Source organism: Monodelphis domestica, chromosome 6, assembly GCF_027887165.1.
Source record: "Monodelphis domestica isolate mMonDom1 chromosome 6, mMonDom1.pri, whole genome shotgun sequence".
In the NCBI taxonomy this organism is placed as follows: domain Eukaryota; kingdom Metazoa; phylum Chordata; class Mammalia; order Didelphimorphia; family Didelphidae; genus Monodelphis; species Monodelphis domestica.
In genome coordinates, this window is record NC_077232.1 from 10,024,925 (window position 1) to 10,043,558 (window position 18,634).

The following is an 18,634-nucleotide window of genomic DNA, read 5'->3' on the forward strand; positions in this document are numbered from 1 at the left end:
ATCTCTTATCTCCTTTGCCTCATTTCCAAGCTGGTTGATTTTGGCTTTCAAGACACTATTTTCTGTTTCCAGATGACTTATCTTAGTTTTTAAGTTCTTTTCCCAATTGTCTTCAGCCTCTCCTAATTGTGTTTTGAATTGCATTTTGAGTTTTTCCAAAGCCTGTATCCAATTCGCTGGGATTTCTGATTTATCGTTTGCTGATCCCTTCCCCCCCACCCCCCGTTCTGTTTGTTCTTTGCTTGTTGCATGTACAGAAGCCGTCTATTGTAATTTCTTTTTTCTTTTTCTGTTGTTTGCTCATATTCACCCCTTCTTTGCTCCCCTTATTTGTCTGTGCTCTTGCTCCTCTCGTTTTTTTGGTTTTGGGGGTTTCTGTCAGTCTCCCCTCTTGGAGCTTTGACAGAAGATCTCTCCCTGCAGTCTGTGAGGGAGGGGTGTTGGAGTTTGGGCTTCCCTGAGCTCTGAAAACTTTTGATGGGATTAAATTCAGCTGGGTTGGGCTGGATGTGCCCTGAGGCCAAAACCTCCTGGAAGGCTGGAGCAATATGGAGCCTATGACCAGGCTGCCTGCTCTTTGCTCCCTTTCCAACTCCTACCCCACCACCTGTGTTTAACACTCTGAGCCTGGCACAGCTCTGCCCACAAGGTACTCCCTCCAGACCAGTGCCTTTGCCGGCCCAGAGGTTCCTGCTGCCACTGGAGGTTTAGCATTCTAGGTGGTGTGGGGAGGGGTCCTGGGACCTTCCTTCTGCCTTCCCCTTAAACCTGAGTGTTCTTGGATTCCAGCTTTTGGGGGCATACCTTTTGGATTAAATCCAACAGGAGGGTTCCTTGGCTCTGTCCTGTTGTTAGGTTTGATTTTCAGTCCCCTAGGAGCATTCAGTTTGTGATTGGTAAGGAAGGGTTTTCAGAGGTCTGAACTTCTGCTGCTTCTAAGCCACCATCTTGACTCCGCATCCTGAGAAGCATTTTAGAAACCTCCAAGGGCTTTCGTTGTTATTATTTGGCCATTTTCCAGTCATGCCTGACCCTTTGTGACCCCATGTAGGGTTTTCTTGGCAAAGATCCTGGACTGGTTTGCCAGTTCCTTCTCCAGCTCTTTTTACAGATGAGGAAACTGAGGCAAACAGGTGAAATGACTCATGCAGGGTCACTTCACTAATCCATGTCTGGGGCTAGACTTGAGCCTTCTTGACTCGGGCTTCCTGACTCAGGACCCTCCAGCTCTCAGTGAATAACTTGAGCATCCCTTCAGCTAAGTGGTGAACCACAAAGATGGAGGGCACAGTGGAGGCAGCCAGACCCCCTCCCTTCCCCTGACAGATAGGGACACCGAGGCATAGTGCAGCTCAAGGGCTTGGCTCGTTCTGACTCCAGAGGCCTCTGCCCTGGCTTTGGGGCCTGCCCTGCAGAGGACAGCCTCTGCTTGTCATGCCTGACCCCTTGCTCTCTCCACAGTCCCGCCATCCTTGTCCAGGGATCAGATCAACTCAGTGGTGAATTCTGTGGAGACGCTGCTGGGTGAGGTGGAGCAGTTGCGGAATCGCTGCAAGCAGCAGAATGCAGATGCCCGTGTACTAATGGAGGAGCTGCGCCAAGAGAACTGCGAGCTGGCGCAGCGCTACCAGCAGGCTGAGCATGAGATGGAGGAAGTGAAGAAGGCGCTGGGGGAGCTCATGGAAACCAAGGCAGCCTTCGATGCCCATGAGAGGCAGTTGCAGGAGGCAGCCTAACAAGCAGAGCCACTGAGAGGGGCCACGGTGATGCTCTTCCAGTAGGGGGGTCCTGTCCTTGGCCCCTGACCCAGCTAACCCCATCTGCCACCCACTGGCCTTTGATAAAGAGTTGTAGGACAAACTTCAGATAGATTTCAGATAGAATCATTAAACCACATTCATAACGCAAGGCACCTTCGCGCTGTGAGCCCAAATCCCCAGCTACATTGGGGAGGCAGGATGCAGAGGAGTGTAGACTGTAGGACCTTAATGGACATCCTCTCCTGACAGATGGGGAAACTGAGGCAGGATTTGAACTCAGATCTCCCTGACTCCCGAGTCTAGCCCTGAACAGCATGCTACCTGATTGCCTTCTTGTCAGAAATGACAGACCCCTCTTTTTCATGACTATCTATAATCAACATATATTGGCTCAGGGATCACAGCTGAAGATGTAGCTATCAAAAGTCCTTAGAGGTCTAGAGCTGAAAAGCCCCTTAGACACCGCCAAATCCAATATCATCATATAGGTGAGGAAACTGAGGCAAACACAGGTGAAGTGACTTTCCTGAATCTTGTAGTAAGTGTCTGAGGCAGGATTCAAACCTGTGTCTTTTTGACTCCAGGATTGGTGCTCTCCCAGATGGACAGGAGTGGGTTCCACAGCTGGGGAGAGGGGGAAGACTCCTCTCTAAATAGCAGGAAGTCATCTGCAGGCTCCTTCAGTGCAGGACAGAAAGGTAGTGACCGCTTTGGGGCAGCAAGGTGGCACAGTGGATAGAGCACTGGACCTGAGCTCAGGAAGACTCTTCTTCCTGAGTTCAACTCCAGGCTCAGATACTTGCTAGCTTTGTGACCCTGGACAAGCTACCTTACCCTGTTTGCCTCAGTTTCCTCATCTGTAAAAAATGAGTTAGAGAAGGCAATGGGCAAACTTCTTCAATATCTTTGTCAAGAAAACTGCAAATGGGGTCTCGGTGAGTTGGACACAACTGAACAGCAATAGGGAAGAGCTGAGACCCAGAGAGATTCAGGAACTTCTCCAAAGTCTCAAAGTAGAGAGTAGAAGCAGGATTTGAACTCAGATCACCTTGACTTCCAATCTTGTGCTCTTCCCACCACATAAAGCTATTTACAAAGAGCTGCCAGTTTTCCCATCATCCTCACTCTGAAGAGCATGAGCAGATGCCCCTCTCTAGCGTAATCAAAGCAGCTGATGTCTCAGCTTTTTCATTGTGTTGGAGTGGCTATTCTCTTTGCCCATGCACTGACATGAATGTTTGCTGTCACAGTCCTTGAAAAAGCCCTCACAGTAACCTTGGGGGGAAAGGAGAAAGAGAGAGAGAGACACACAGAGACACACAGACAGACCAACAGACAGACAGAGACACAGACAGAGACGGGGAGAGAGAGAGACGGGGGGAGAGAGAGGCAGAGAGAGGCAGAGAGAGACAGACAGCAACAGAGATAGAGGGGGAGAGAGACAGACACCCAGAGAGAGACACAGACTTACGGGGGGCGGGGGGAGACAGAGACAGAGACAGAGAGAGGAAGAGAGACAGACAGAGACAGAGAAGAAGAGAGAGACAGACAGAGATACAGAGAGAAAGACAGTGAGACAGAGAGAGGGGTAGAGAGAGAGACAGAGACAGAGGAGACAGACAGAGTGGGCGAATGGTGAGACAGACTCCCAAGTAGTTGAGTGACTGGCTCCATTGGGTCCATTTTGTAAGATATTTGTTCATTAAGAATTAATTAGGTAAGAGTATATTAGAAAATCTTACCTATGCATTTATCCATGAATTATGCTATGTATTTTCCAATATATTCTTTTTTTTAACCCCTCACCTTCCATCTTGGAATCAATACGGTGCAGTGGTTCCAAGGCAGAAGTGGTAAGGGCTAGGCAATGGGGGTCAAGTGACTTGCCCAGCTAGGAAGTGTCTGATAACAGATTTGAACCCGGGACCTCCCATCTCTAGGTCTGACTCTCCATCCACTGAGCTACCCAGCTGCCCCCCAATATACTCTTAATTCTTAACAAATATCCTACTGCAATATCAACTTGGAAAAAGGTGCCTGATGGAGTACCCAGGAACATGTCCTTGACTCTGTACCATCTAACACAACTATAAACTTGGTGCAAGAAGGGACTTTAGAGGCTTTCTAGCCCCCTCTTTTGGCCTTTATCTTACATATGAAGAAACTGAGGCAGGCAGTTAAGTGACCTAGCCAGGGTCACAGAGCTAACGTGTTTGAGGCAGGATTTGAACCCAAGTTTTCCTGACGCTAGGGTATTGTACTCTATCCACTCTGCCATCCATGAATTGCATGGATGAAGGCGCAGACAGGCATGCTTTTCAAATTCGCTGATGGCACAAGGAGAAGAACTGCCCTGGGCTGGAATGCCAGGCTAAATCTTAAGACCAAGTGACAAATGCAAATGTCAGACTCCACCACTGGGCTCAGAAAGCCACCTTTCCAGATACAAGGTGGCAGAGACATAGCTAACCCGTCTGTGTGGAGGTCTGGGTGGACCTCTGACTCCACAAGACACATCCGTGGGTCGTGGTAGCCCAAAACTCAGCGGGATCTTAGGAGGCATTAAGAGGGCATCAGAATGAGGGAGGCGAGCCAGGTCAAGTCAAGAAGCTTTTATCAAGCACCTACTATGTGCCAAGCACCATCCTAGAAGGGCAAAAGCAAGCTCAGATGCAGGGCCATCCCCCTAACCTCTGTCTCTCTTCCTCTCTCTGTCTCTTCCTCCCTCTCTCTCCCTCTTCCTATCTCTTTCTCCCTCTTTCTCTCTCTCCCTTTGTCTCTCCCTCCCTCTCTTTATCTCTCCCTCCCTCTCTGCCTTTCTCCCTCCCTCTCTTTGTCTCTCCCTCCCTCCCTCCCTTCCTCCCTGTCTCTCTTCCTCTCTGTCTCTCTTCCTCTCTGTCTCTCTCTCCCTCCATCTGTCTCTGTCTCTCTTGGCCTCCTGTACTCAGCCTCTGTTTAGGTCACGATTGGATGCTCTGCTTTGTCTCTGCCCTCAGCCTGGCAGGGTCTGACCCCACAGGGCTAAGGAAGTGGCCCTCCCTTGGTTCAGAAGTTGCCTTTTCCCTCCAGTGCTAGTTCTCTCCTGGCCCATATGGCTGGCGGGCATCCTTGGGGAATTGTGTGCCAGGCTGAGATCTCTGCCCGTGTGACCAGGGTCCCCCTGGGGCGAGGGCAGGCACCCCAAGGCCTCTGAAGTCCAGGGAGACCCACGAGTCTGACAGGCGGCTGATGGGCCCAGGGGACCGATGGGTGCTCCCCTGGGAGTCGGGGCCCTCTAGCACCGGACACAATAGAGCTCCACGTTCCCGCTGATCCGTAGCTCCCTGAGTCGCTCGAGGGCCCGCCACCGGAGGCTGACGGCCCCGACTGCGTTCCCATTCAGGGCTAACTGGAGGCCATTGTCCCTGCACATGAGTAATACCTGGGGAAGAAAGAGGGAGAGCATCCTGGGTCCAGGGAGCAAGCGCGTGGGGCCGGGGGCTTTCCAAGTTTGCTGGCTGGGACCAAGGAATTATGGGATAAAGGGCTGGAGGGGCCTTCAACAGTCACCCAATCGGTATCTTCATTTTACAGATGAAGAAACTGAGGGCGGAAGAGCTTCCGTCATTAGCCTCGTATCTCAGAGCCGGCAAGAGCCAAGGTCTGAATTCAGACCCAGACCTCCTGCCTCTTATTCTGGCCTTCTCTCCCTCCCCCCCCCCCCCCACGCCCCTAAGGATCCTCAGAAGTCTCGGATCTTCCGCCGTGTGGGTGTGGCTAAACCCTTCGCCCAGGCCAATCCCAACCCTCCTACTGAAGATGGCGCAGGAGGATTGTTGTGGCTGAAAAAGTCCTGTGACGCCCTTGTGGACGTGCCCATAGTCTGATGGAGCTGGCCGGGTCTTCGGGGCCTCAGAAGCGAGCCTCAGTTTCCTCTCAGAAAGCATGGGGGGGGGGGTGAGGACAGACGCAGACTTTCCTTTGGAACAGGACCAGTGACGTCCGTTCCGGGGGACCCTTGTCCCAAGGCGGATCTTGGGGAGGTGCAGTCTACTCTGGGCTCGGGGAGCCTCCTTGCCAGGAGGATGACATCAATAGCATTGACATGCTTATATTTGGATCTAGACCTCCTCTGGCTCGCTGAAGTTTCTGCCTCTTAGGAAGCCACAAGCTAGTTTTGTTGTTTGTCATCTCCTGGAGGCAGAGCGAGAAGAGAGCTTGGAGGTCAGGCGCTCTAACAGCCTTTATTTTATGGATGGGGAAACTGAGGCCAGGAGAGGCCCAATGGCCCACGTTCTGTAGGGAGCGCTTGACTGACCCACGTCTTCTGCTCTAAATTTCTTTTCTTCTGAAAGGGACCACAGAGGTGTCACCGGAGAGCCCAGACAGGAAGAGGACAGGAAATCAATGCGTCCTCCCTCTGGGCTTTCGCCAAAAGACTGAGTGTCGCCAAAGGACTTCCTTCTTCGGGTCCCCATCCATGAAATGAGGCAGTTGGAGGAGAGGCTGGTGACGCTGCCCCCTCCCTTCCCAGCCTCCATCCTTTGGGGTGCCTGGTGGGGAGACTAAAGCTTTGGGGGGGTACGCTGTGCCAGGCGTCTTGCCATGCCTCACCTCGAAGAAGCGTTGTGGGTGGAAGAGGAAAGGGGTCGAGATCCGCTCCCTGCGGCTCCAGGGGGAGATCCAGGCCACCGTCCTGCTTCTGAAGCAAACCTCGAGCTTCATGTGTGCTTGGCTTGAACCGTCCTGCAAGCTCAGCGTGAATCTGGATCGTGGGGAGGGAAGAAGAGGCAGGGAGAGCCCACGTGACGGGGAGTCCTCAGGATGCTTTCAGGGGATCTGCTGGGCTGGCAGAAGATCTGATCCTTTCAAAGCCCCGGAGATGGACGGCCACCGGAGCTCCTCGGGCTCCCTCCTTCAGTCATCTCCGTCAGAACCATGGCCAGAGGACGAGACGTCTCATCCAATAGAAAAGGAGGCCCAGAAAAGACTTGTCCAAGGTCAGAGCTTTGGGGCGGCAGGAGAGGACCAAGTACAGCCTCCTGTTTGTGGCTGACTCGGCAGGCCTACTTGGTTAGGGAGTCTAAGACCTTCTCTAGCTCCCAAGTACCCTCCTTCCCTCTCAAAAAGGGAATGGACCTTCTATGGGATCTCACCCACTTTAGGTGTGAAAGAGTTAATACCTGGCAGCCTTCAGAGTCGGATTGCAGCCTCAGCCCCAGCCTCAGCCCTGTCGGGGCTCTGCCAGCTGGGTCTGAAGTGAAATGGGGGATGGGAAAAAGGACCCAAATGTGGTTTCTTAACGCAAAAGGGTCGGGTGAAGGCAAACGTGTTTGGAGCCAGAGACCCAGCTTCCTGGCTGGAGGAGCTTAAAGACTGTAAAGTCACAGATCAAAGATCCCTTGACTGTGTGTGTGTGGGCTCCTTCCCTGTCCTCAGGGAGTTTCTTCAGGCAGTGAATGAGGGGGTCCCCAAGGTCCTGGGAGAACATGGGGCTGAGGGCAGGGATGGTAGACCAGAGGCGTTCTCGGCTTGGTTCCCCTGGCATGGCCCTTGGGAGCCGGGGGTCACCTCAAGCAGAGATCATGCATGGGAGGGAACCCATGGACATGGCTCTCCCTGCTGAGGGCCCTGTGGTGGGGACTCTGGATAAGGTTTAGGAGTGCAGGGGTTTGGGCAGCTAGGTAACATGGTGGATAGACTGCCAGGCCTAGAGACGGGAGGCCCTGGGTTCAGATGTGGCCTCAGACACTTCCTAGCTGTGTGACCCTGGATAAGTCCCTTAACTCTACTACCTAGTCCTGATTGCTCTTCTGCCTTAGAAGCGACACTTGGTATTGATTCTAGGACAGAAGGTACGGGTTAAAAAAAGAAAAAGAGGGGGCAGCTGGATGGCTCAGTGGATGGAGAGCCAGGCCTAGAGATGGGAGGTCTTGGGTTCAAATTTGGCCTCAGATACTTCCTAGCTGGGTGACCCTGGGCAAGTCACTTAACTCTACTGCCTTAGCACCAACACACAACATTGAGTCTAAGATGGAAGGTGAGGGGTTAAAAAAAGAGGCTAGGCCTTTGGAAGAATGGCAAAGGGATGGCATGAAACACGGGATGACAACCTTCCTAAAAACACCAGCCCCGAGAAAGGTGACTTGGCTGCCCACTTTGGTGCCCACCGAGCCTGGAAATGTGGGGATCCCGGCGTTTGGGTCCTTTGCACTCAGAGGGGCAGTATGGGGCAGAAGGAGAAGCCTGGCCTGGGGGCCAGGGACACCTGGGTTCCCGTCGGGCTTCAGATACTGATCCTGAGCCTGCACATCTCCTCTCCGAATGCGGATAGTCCTAGCACCCACCCGAGCCTCACTGTCCTTGGCTCATGGGAGCCCCCTCCACCCTGGCCACCCAGCTCCAGGCAGGGGCTCCCTCCTCCTGCTGGTACCTACTCCTGAGGGTTGGCCCCCACGAGGCCCCGCACCACGATGACCTGTCCTGGCCACAGGCCCCTGGGAAGAGGCCACACGCAGGGAACCGCCTGAAAGGACAAGGGAGGTGAAGAGATGCCTGGAGGCCGGAGGAGCAGAGGATCCTCCCCGCTCTCCCTCCATGCTCCCCCCTCCCTGCTCCTCCCCCTCTCCCTCCCCAGGGCTCTCCCCTCTGGGAAGGAAGCCCTTGGGCGCCTCCAGGCTGTGGGTCCCAAAGCCCAGAAAGACATCAAGGGCCCAGGGCGAAGGCCGCTTGTCCCAGCCAACCTCCCCATCCAGCAGACAGTTATTAAGCTTGACTTGGAGGTTGTGAGAGCAAAAAAGTGGTTCCTGCCCTCAGGGGGCTCCCAAAGGAAGCGGAGGAGCCCCGGGACAAGCTCGGGTCTTCTGGCCCCCCGACAGCCTCGAATGTCCCCACCCCACCCACCTGGCACCCCAGATGACAGCAGGGAGCCCTCACTTACCAGTCTGGAGCTTTTCAGTAAAAGAGGCTGTTGAAGGGAAAGGAGCTGGGGATAGTGGGTGCCCCCTGAGGGCCAGTCACCCCCCCCCCCCGCCTGGGTCCCCAGAGCCTCGGCACCCCGAGAGGGCCAGAGACACCCCCCAGGCTGCCTCACGCAGGCTCAGCAGCCCTTGTCCACTGGGCCAGGGATCCAAGCCAGGCCTCAGGGGCGGCCGGAGCCTGCCTAGGCCCCAGCGATCTGTGGCAATAAGGCAAGGTGCCACCCGGGCACCCAGTGACCCTCCCACCCCGGAGAGCCCCGCAGTGCCCGGCCCAGGGAGCCCAGGCGGCTTGTCCAGCCCCGGAGTCCCGCTCTACTCACAGATCCGGCCGGGTACTCGCTTCCACCGTCCGCAAAGGGCTGCGAAGAAGGACGAGACAAGGGGCTGAGGCCAGCCCAGGCCAGCAAAGACCCCAAATGGCCTTTCTGAGAAAGCCCGGGGAGGGTCGGGCCTCCTGCTGCCCAGGGAGACGATTGGCTCCCTGGCACAAAGTGGGGGGCAAAGCCCGAGAACCCCCCCAAGTCATCCCACGCCCGGCCTAGCCTTTCCCACTGCATGACAAGACACCTGCCGGCGGGACCCCCAAAGCCCCCCCAGGACAGGCCCGGCTTCCCAGAGGCAGTTACATTGCTGTTCAGGAACCCAACAGCTTCCACGAAGATATGGCCGTAAATGCCCAGCGTGTCCACTCTGGACAGTGGGAGCCGGTAGGGATAGTGGAGAAAGTGCCGGCCGTTCACGCTCACCTGGAGAGAAAGACAGCTGGCGCCCCGAGGCCTGGGTCCCCCCCTCCCCGCTTCTTCACCAGCAGGGTGAGGCAGGAGCTTGTGTTTCCAGGAAGCCCCGGGGCCTCTGGGGCGCCGAGGCTCTGGGGACCCGGGTGGGGGATGACTGGCCCGCAGGGGGCGCACGCTATCCCCAAAGCTATTGCGAAATTCTCTCCTCGCCTGCCCTCCCTCCATTTCTCTGGACAAGCCCCTCCCCTCCCCTCCCCTCCCCTCCCCTCCCCTCCCCTCCCCTCCCTCCATTTCTCTGGACAAGCCCCTCCCCTTCTCTCCCCTCCCCTCCCAGATGCCGGACTGCCCAGGGAGCTCCATCCGGGCCTTCTTGGCTACCCTCACTTCTTCGGCTCCGAAGAGGAAGAGGATGAGGAAGGCGTCTCCTCTGCCCAGGCTCAGCCCGGGCCAGCGGGCCTCCCTCTGCCACCGTCCCCCCTGGAGGCTGTTGCAGATGACATGGGGCTTCATGGTGTAGAATCGAGGGTTGAAATGGATGGCGATGTCTGGCCGGGGTTGCAGGCTGCAGCCACACTGGAAATCGATCTGGAACCTGGCAGGGCCCGGCCGTGAGGGATGGCACAGACAAGGGCCGGGCGCCCCGGGCAGCTCTCCGTCCAGCCCCCAACCCCTTGGGCCACCCCAGGCCAGGCAGTTCTTTTTCTGGGTCCTGTGGAGTGAGGCAAGCCATCCCACTCGCTTCCCTGTGGTTACCTCCGGCCGGGGGGGGGGGGAGCCCCCCACTCGAGCCTCCTCACCTCTGAGCATCCTGCGGGACCCTGCCCTGGACCACGACCATCTTTCCGGCGTGAAGGCCACCAAAAATTGTTGTGGCGTAGGGGACGACCTGAACCCCCAGGGAAACAAAGTCACAGGCTGGGACAGGTGACGAGGTAAGGGGCGAGGTGCCCCCTCCCCCCCCCCCCCCCAGACCGGGAGGCTAGTGAGAGACATGAGTGAAGTAGGTTTGTTATATAGTTTCTTCTTCTTCTTCTTCTTCTTCTTCTCTTCTTCTCTTTTCTTCTTCTTCTTCTTCTCTTCTTCTCTTTTCTTCTTCTTCTTTTCTTCTTCTCTTTTCTTCTTCTTCTTCTTCTCTTCTTCTCTTTTCTTCTTCTTCTCTTCTTCTCTTTTCTTCTTCTTCTTCTTCTTCTTCTTCTTCTTCTTCTTCTTCTTCTTCTTCTTCTTTCTTCCTCCTCCTCCTCCTCCTCCTTCTCCTCCTCCTTCTTTTTCTTTTTTCTTTTTCTTTTCAAGGTCATGGGAGGAGCAGAAGCTGGCCAGGAGCTAAACCTAGATGTTCAATCATTGAAAACTATATAAAAAGAGTAAGAACTGGGCCTTGTTCCTTCCTTTTTTCTTCATCCAGAAGCAGCTGGCCTGGAAGAGCTGGAATGATGGGGAGAATTTGTGCTCGGAACTCGGGACTGGGCCAGGATCACACAGTCAGTCCTAGTCTGGACAAGAGCTTCAGGGCCTACAAAGCTCTGGATGAGGAGACGGTCTCCAAGAGCCTCCAGGTAAGGGCTCCAGAGCCTGAGCTCCACGCTCCAGAGGATTGGAGGCTAAGAGCACCCCCCCTCCCCCCCTCCCCCCATCATCAGAAGCAGATTTTGAACTCCTCTCTTCCTGCTTCTGAACTGAGCGCTCCCGACACTACTGTGGTGGCCCCCCAGCCCAGATCTAGTGACTTCTGTTCCATTGTGTACACGCTCTCCACAGACAGAAGCCCCCTCCAGGTGGGGGAGGGGCCCTGCAGATGGGACAGGGATAAATTTGGTACCTTCCAGGCCCCAGAGCCCCCCAGACAGACAAACGACTTACCGGGTAAAAGATGGGCGGCTGCAAGATGAAGCTATCTGGAAGGGGCTCCAGGCCTCCTCCTCCTCCTCCTCCTCCTCTTCCTCCTCTTCCTCCTCGCCACATGGAGGGCCCTGAGTGACCAGGAGAGCCTGAGCTCGCCTCCCTCTGGCTACTCGGCCCAGGCCAGCCAGAGCAGTGGCTGGAGGCCCCCCCCCCCAGCCCTTTCTCCCAGATCTGGGCCCAGCCTTCTCCCCTCAGGGTCCTAGAGCCCTCCGTAGCCTCCCCAGCCTGGGAGGACCTTCAGGGATCGCCTCTCCCCTGGCCCAGGCTGAAAAACCAGTCTAGGAACGAATGAGGAGCCCCAAAGGCCTTAAAGGAACTTTTTGTTCCACCTCCTCATTGTACAAGTGGGGAAGTGGAGGTGCAGAGACGGCATTCAGAGGAGACAGACGGGCTCTGGCCTCCTGGAGCTGACCTCTTGGATTCACCTGGGAAGGGAGCTGGAGATGGCAGAACTGAAGCTGGAACGGACTTTAGAACCATCCAATCCAACCCTCTTAGTTTATAGAAAAGGAAAGTGAGGCCTTGAGATGAGGTCATTTCCAAGGTCACCCAGATTCAGCATTCGAACTCAAGACCTTCCACTCTTCTAGCCTCTCTGAAAGGGAGAAAAATTGTGCCCAAGGTGACATGGGAAATAAGTGACCCATATGGGAATCCTAGGATCCTAAGTGAGGGAAAGGGGCCTCAGAAAGCAGCTTTCATTTGACAGATTTGGAAACTAAGGCCCAGTCAGGAAGCGTGACCAGAGCACACACAGCTAACAAGGGGAATGGCCAAGTTCTTCCCCCAGCGCCATTTCCCCCATTTCTGCCCGGCTCTTGCTTGAGCCTTGATCTCACTTGGCACTCAGAAGGCTCAGCCAGATGGTGAGAAAGGGGCGGGTGTGCCACCAGAGGCCAAGAATCCAGTCTGAAGAAGTTAACTGTTTCAGCTCAGGACTAGATGGGTTGATGGATGGGCCTGGAGCTGGTGCGTGAGGCTGGCAGCGCAGCTGGGGTCACCGGGGACCCTCAACACTCCCTTTCCTCTTCTGCTCAAGGATGCCTCCTTGTTTTCCCCTTAGCACCTTGGCCCTCTGTTCTTTGAAAGAGGTGTCTGTCTTTGTGGCTGGGGGTGGCAGTGAGAGGGCACAAAGCCCTGTCTCCAAGGAGAATTTCTTTCTGACCCTGGACTCTTGGGGGCCCCCTCCCCCCATTTACAAGGTCTTCCTTCCCAATCCCTCCTCACCCGCCTCTTCCCAAGTTTGGTGGCTTTGGGGAAGCTTCCCTTTCAGTGCTGACCCAGGGAGGACCGAGGATCTCAGAGCATCTAGTCGGGTGGTTCCCAGCTTCTTTAACATTTTTATTTGAGAGCCCCTTTTTAAGGGTAAAGAAGGTAAGCAGGAATGGTCTGTTTTACTGGGATGACAGTGGAACTCAGTCCAGCACAGGCTGAGCCCTGGCAAGGGAGCAGAAGGAGTTGGGATGTCAGAATCAGCATCAGTGGCTTCCAGAGCTTCCACAGACAGTAAGAGGGTCAGACCACTGGTCAGAAGGAGGTTACAGGGGACCCTTTGCTGGCTCTGGGTGCAGGACTCTGTTTTATTGTCCATACACTGTCCTGTCCCAGTTCCAGCGTGAGGAGGAACTCCCTAGAGCATGAAGCTTCAGGAAAGCAGGGGCTCTGGTCACAGATCCAGGGAGGAAAAAGAGTGCTTGTGATAACGAGAACCGTACAAGAAAATCATGAAAAAAACGTAAGTAGCTTGGTAAAGGAGGTACAACCTCACTCTTCACCCCAAATAACACCTTAAAAACCAAAATAGGCCAAATGGTAAAAGAGGCACAAAACTACATTGCAGAAAGAACTTTTTTATTTTTTATTTTATTTTATTTAGATTTTATTTAATTAGTCAATTTAGAACATTTTTCCTTGATTACAAGAATCATATTCTCCCCCCCCCCCCATCCCTTCCCGTAGCCGACACACAATTCCACTGGGTTTTACATGTGTCCTTGATCAAAATCTATTTCCATATTGATGATCATTTAGAGTCTACATTCCCAATCATATCCCCATCAACCCATATAATCAAGCAGTTATTTTTCTTCTGTTCTTCTTTTACTCCCACAGTTTTTCCTTTGAAAAAAAAAAACTTTTTTTAAAAGCAGAACTGGTCAAATGAAAAAGGAGGTACAAAAGCTCACTGAAGAAAATAGTTTTGTAAAAATTAGGATTGGGAAAGTAGAAGCTAACAATTCCCTGGGTCACCAAGAAACAATAAAACAAAGTCAAAATAATGAAAAAATAAAAGAAAATGTGAAATATCTCATTGGAAAAACAACTGACCTGGAAAATGGATTGAGAAGAAAGAATGTAAGAATTATTGTTTTACCTGAAAACTATAATTTTCCAAGAAATTGCCAAGGAAAAATTTTTTATTTGTGTCTTTTATTTGTAACAGGTGGCTGAAACATTACAAAGTGACTAATATGGGAATATGTTGCGCATGACTGCACATGTATAACTGTGTGAGATGAGATGGGGTTAAGTGTGGAATTCTCAGGGTAATGACATTTGGCTTATAAATCCAATATTCTTAGAAGGGGGTAAAAGAAGCACAGTTTAAAGGACAGTTTTCCTTCTGACCAAGGAAAGAAATGTTGTTACTTTCGGTGCTAAGGACCCTGGGAGCAAGTTCAGGAAGGATGATTGCAACAAAGGAATATGGAGGAAAGTGCCAGGAAGGGACAAGATACTGTAAGAACAAGGAAATCCCCCATCCAAAGACTCAGTAGCTTTCTTATCTTTTAGAGAAGAACATGCACAATAGGTCTTCCTGCTGAACTTATTTCACTGTCCCTTGTTTGGTCATAGATCTGATAGGGGAAACTGATTGGAGGAAGAGAGAGAGGAGTAGGAGAAAGTCTTTTGTTCTTTTGTGATTGAAAGGCTTCCAGCCTGAAGAAGTTGATTTGAGGGTGCTTTCTGTGCATCTCACCCCAAGATTTGCTAATGACCTTTCCCCACTTTAGTAGAGGATCTTTGAATCAAGGAGATCCCAGATCCATTTGGATACTATATATAATACATTGGTGGATGAGAAGCCCTGAAAAGGACTTGGCCAACCCTCATACCAAAGGTTATGGACACCTTTGGTGCCCATTTGGCACTTAATTCTCATCTGTGGTTCATGCTCAATGACTGCACAATGGTAACCATTTCAGCAGCAGGTCTAAACAAGATTGAAGGGGGGGGGGCAGCTGGGTAGCTCAGTGGATAGTGTCAGGATGGAAGGTCCTGGGTTCAAATTTGACCTCAGACACTTCCTAGCTGTGTGACCCTGGGCAAGTCACTTGACCCCCATTGCCTAGCCTTTACCACTCTTCTGCCTTGGAACCAATACACAGTATTGACCCTAAGAAGGAAGGTGAGGGTTTTAAAAAAAGATTGAAGGTATCTGAAGTGCTGCATAGCCACTGGTGAATTCTATTCTCCTCCTCCTCATCATTAAGAAATTCTTGATAGTTTGGGGTGTTTCCCTTTGAAAACTATCCATATCCTGTGGCTATTTGGGAATGAACCACCTGGTTTTCCCCTTTCCTGTTCCCTGATAATTCTGTTACAAAGGAGAGTCTCATTGCTCTAGGAATGGAGATGTGAAACCCCAGGGCTTTACATAGTGAATTCCACCAGGTTTTATGCCAACTGCCAAGTCTCAGTGATCAAGTAGATTTTTGATAATTCAATTTGTTCAGATTTAGTTCAGTTCAACAAACATTAATTCAGTCCCCATTGGACAGGGCGCCATTCTAGATGCTGAGGACATGGAGAGAAAATAAACAAAAATCATCCCTGCATTCCAGGGGGGTGAATGGCAGTGAGTACTTATGGAAGAATGAATATAGAAGGCGATTTGAGCAAGGAAAGATCACTTGTAACTAGGAGAAAGAGGCATGTTTTTCCTTGGACGTGGCACCTAAGGATTTTTAGAGGAAAAAATAAGTTGGGAAAATGTCCCAGGCACAGGGGCACAGCCTGTGCAAAGGCATGTTAGTGGGAGACTGAAAGACAAATTTGGCTAGAACAGATGTGTGTTACAGGGAATCATGTGAATGAAGTTTGATTGAAACCAGTCTGTGGAGGGCTTGAAGTGTGGCAGAGGAGTTTGTCTTTGATTCTAGAAGCAAGATGAAAGACTGGAGAGTTTGGAAGAGGCGAAGTTGCCATCCCTAGAAGGAACAATCAGAAGTCCCCTTTGAGTCCCCTTTCCAGCCCGGAGGTCCTGAAATAAGGGCAGCAAAATTTCCTTGGAGAAGCAGGTTGTGCTCAAGGTGGGAGCCTCTCGAGGCAGGGATCTCACAGTGCAGGTCTTCAAGCTGATTTCTGCTTGTGGACCCTCCTTGGAATCAGGGCAGCTTCAAGTAAACGGGCACAGGTTCTCTGGAGAGTGTTCTTTGGGTGGGTTTTTGTTTTCTTTTCTTTTTATTGGCATCCTGGCTGCCTCCCCAGGTAGGATGTCAGCTCCTTAACAGTAAAGCTTGCTGATTTGGGGCCTTTGTATCTCCAGTGCCTTGTACACAACCCCAAGTGATTATTTAATGCTTGTCAATTGATTGACACTCTTGAACCCTCCTGGAAGCCTGGGGTCCAAGCAGGATCATTGGGGATTTCACGGCTAGTGGAAGGGCTTCCCCACTAGGAGAAAAGGAATCCCCAGGTTCTAGGACAGTCATTTTCTTCTCAAGCAGACTCCCAGAGCACCCCTAAAACTGGGTTACATTCTCTTCTGCGTTACCCTGATCTTTTGGTCTCTCTTCTCTTGTGAGTCTTCCCGTGAAAGAAACAAAAGAAACAAATGTGAGTGTGTGTAATGGAGGAAAGAGGATGAGCATTGATCATGCACCCACTGTGTGCCATGCACCACACTAAGTGCTTTTACAAATATTCCCTCATTTGGCTGAGGGGAAAGAAACTTGGTTGAGATGGTGGAAGGGCGCAGAAGTCCCTTGATGGCCATTTCTGGCTATCAATCAATGGATAGCTACGAGTTCAGAGTGACTGGCTTTGGGTGCCATCTAGTGGTGATGCTCCTTCTTCTTTTTGAAGGTTCTCACCTCATAATTCAATACAACTCAACAAGCATTTATTAGGTATCTCTTACGTGCCTAATGTAAGAGGGAATAGATAGAAAAATGGGGATAGAAAAGTGATGGTGTACAGTGGGAAGAGCCCTACTCTGGATCCTTTTCCCTATGTCTGGCCAACTGCTTTCTTTCCTCATCTGTACAACGAGAGGATTAGACTCTGAGTTTCTGCCTAGCTCCAAGTCTGTCATGACATGGAACATTCCAAGGCCTTGAGAAGCTTGAAGGCTACTGGACAAATGTTTCCTTCTCTGGCCTAGCGGAGAAGGGAGCTGCAGCCCCATCCCAGATCTACTAGCCCAAATCTGTAGGACTTTGGGAAGACCCTGTCCCTCTTTTGGCTTCTGCAACTAGAAAATGAAGGAATTAGACCTGATGCCTTCTAAGGTGGATGTGAGAGCTCCTTCATAGTCTTAATACTCAATGGCACATGGTTATAAACTGGCCAATGGGATGTGGTGCTAGGCTTTGTAGTTCAAGTTAAATGGCTTTCCAAGGCACCACAGGACTTTGCCCTTTCTTTATCTCTTTTACTGGCTCTTCATCCTCTTCCAGATCCCTTAAAAGTCTCTAAATATCTAAGGACCCTCTCCCTTTCCCTCTCTCTATTTCCCCCTGGCTGCCCCACCCAGATCTCTACTCCTGATCTCTCTGTCTCTCTGTCTCCCTCCCTCTTTTTCTCCCTCCTTCCTTCTTTCTCCCTCCCCCTCTCTCTGTTTCTGTCTCCTCTCTCCCTCCCCTCTCTCTTTCTCGATCTCTCTGTCTCCCTCCCTCTCTTTCTCCCTCCTTCCTTCTCCCTCTCTCTCTGGTCCTCCCTCCCTTTCTCTGTCTCTGTCTGTCTGTCTTTCTATCTCCCCTCCCTCCCTCCCTCCCTCTCTCTCTCCCTCTCTCTCTCTCTCTCTCTCCCTCTCCCTCTCCCTCTCCCTCTCTCTCTCTCTCTCTCTCTCTCTCTCTCTCTCTCTCTCTCTCTCTCTCTCTCTCTCTCTCTCTCTCTCCCTCCCCCCACTCTCCCCCTTCCCTTCTTTCTCCCTCTCTTTTAACTTGCCTGAGCTTCATTTTATTACCTGTAAGAAGAGGGAGTTGGATTAGACGGATGAATGAATGAAAGTCTGCATACAGATGGAAACACTCTTCCCTGTCCACGATTCTCTCATACAGTTTTTTTTCTTGTAATAGAAATGCAAACTCCTTCAGGGGAGGGACGGTTTGCTCCTATACTGGTATATTTGCATGCGTAGCTCATTCATCTAATCCAACTCCCTCGTTTTCCAGGTGAGTGACAAAAACGAAGCTCAGACAAGTTAAAAGAGGCCCCGGGCAGGACTCACCGGCATTCTACCTCCTGGATGGTGTCAGGCATTGGCTGGTTCCTTGATTCAGGGAGGAAGAGGAAGACCAGAAGGCTGGCAGCGATGGCTGCAGTGGCAAAGATGATCTGTGGCAGGACTGGAATGTAGTGCGTGAGTATGTTCACCAGAGGGGCCAGGATTGCCCCGGTCCGATCAAACAGGAGAATCGTTCCCTTGGACATGTCCCTGCCAGGGCACAGGAGATCCCCAGTTAGTGAGTCTAGAGTGCACGAGAGCATTCTGGAGTTCTGAGATTCTTAAAGGCTGCAGGAAGCTCCGGGGTTCCTGGAATTTGTACGTTTGAAGGGAAAGAAACTGTTGCTTAATCCTCAGCTGTTCTGCTCAACAAGAAAGTGGATGCCTGAATCGAGTTTTCCCAGATAGCTTTTATTGTTCCCGTTTCCCTCCGGTGAATGGGTGAAGGGGTGAGCTCCTTCATCACCAGCGAGAAGGCAACTCCTCACTGGCCCCCTCTGAAAGATGCCATCATCCTGCCATATCTGTACTCCTACCTAAGACAGTGCAAGTTCCTTCAGGGTAGGTGCTGTTGGCTTATGGATTTCCCAGAAAAGCTAAAGAAACAATATACACATTGAGGACAAGAGAAAGGAAAGTGACACAAAGCAGAGTCTCCCCACCCCCCACTCCTTTGCAGAGCAGAGAGGTCCATGGGTGGGAAACACTGGAGATATTTTCAGACTTTTTCAATGCTCTGATCACTTCTACTGTTTTTTCTCTTTTTCTTTAAAATATTCTTTGTTATAGGGCTGGCTGGCTCTCTAGGAGGGGGGGAGGGAGAGGAGT

General features: G+C 52.0%; 2 protein-coding genes and 1 long non-coding RNA gene across 7 annotated transcripts in view; 1 reads left to right on the top strand and 2 right to left on the bottom strand.

Annotated features, from left to right (window-relative positions):
* Positions 1–4,340: 4,340 nt before the first annotated feature.
* LGALS12 (galectin 12) lies at positions 4,341–11,471 on the bottom strand. 3 transcript variants are annotated; one of them, XM_056801577.1, is made up of 9 exons: positions 11,314–11,471; positions 10,254–10,342; positions 9,835–10,048; positions 9,346–9,465; positions 9,040–9,078; positions 8,680–8,706; positions 8,177–8,265; positions 6,354–6,504; positions 4,909–5,181 (listed from the first exon to the last, which is right to left on the bottom strand). In XM_056801577.1, the coding sequence occupies exons 1-9, from the start codon at positions 11,413–11,415 to the stop codon at positions 5,035–5,037; spliced, it is 978 nt and encodes a 325-aa protein (XP_056657555.1). In that variant the 5' UTR covers positions 11,416–11,471; the 3' UTR covers positions 4,909–5,034. The 3 variants fall into 3 exon arrangements, with proteins under 3 accessions (XP_056657553.1, XP_056657555.1, XP_056657554.1); XM_056801576.1 differs by lacking the exon at positions 4,909–5,181 and having other exon boundaries at positions 5,482–6,504; XM_056801575.1 differs by lacking the exons at positions 10,254–10,342; positions 11,314–11,471 and having other exon boundaries at positions 4,341–5,181; positions 9,835–10,186.
* The window catches only part of LOC103094357 (uncharacterized), a 10,082-nt gene continuing 1,697 nt past the window's right edge, over positions 10,250–18,634 (top strand). Inside the window, exons 1-3 of one of the 2 annotated variants that reach the window (XR_008912697.1) lie at positions 10,250–10,388; positions 10,859–11,009; positions 17,754–17,941. This is a non-coding gene — a long non-coding RNA (uncharacterized LOC103094357). Of the gene's footprint in view, positions 10,389–10,858; positions 11,010–17,753 lie in introns of both variants that reach the window. The other variant, XR_008912696.1, reaches the window with a different exon arrangement.
* The window catches only part of LOC100013502 (steroid transmembrane transporter SLC22A24), a 34,717-nt gene continuing 29,268 nt past the window's right edge, over positions 13,186–18,634 (bottom strand). The window contains exons 9-10 of one of the 2 annotated variants that reach the window (XM_007497735.3): positions 17,810–18,016; positions 13,186–16,164 (exon numbers count right to left, since the gene is read on the bottom strand). In XM_007497735.3, coding sequence (XP_007497797.3) covers positions 16,101–16,164; positions 17,810–18,016 — 271 coding nt within the window. In that variant the 3' untranslated portion in view covers positions 13,186–16,100. The other variant, XM_007497736.3, reaches the window with a different exon arrangement.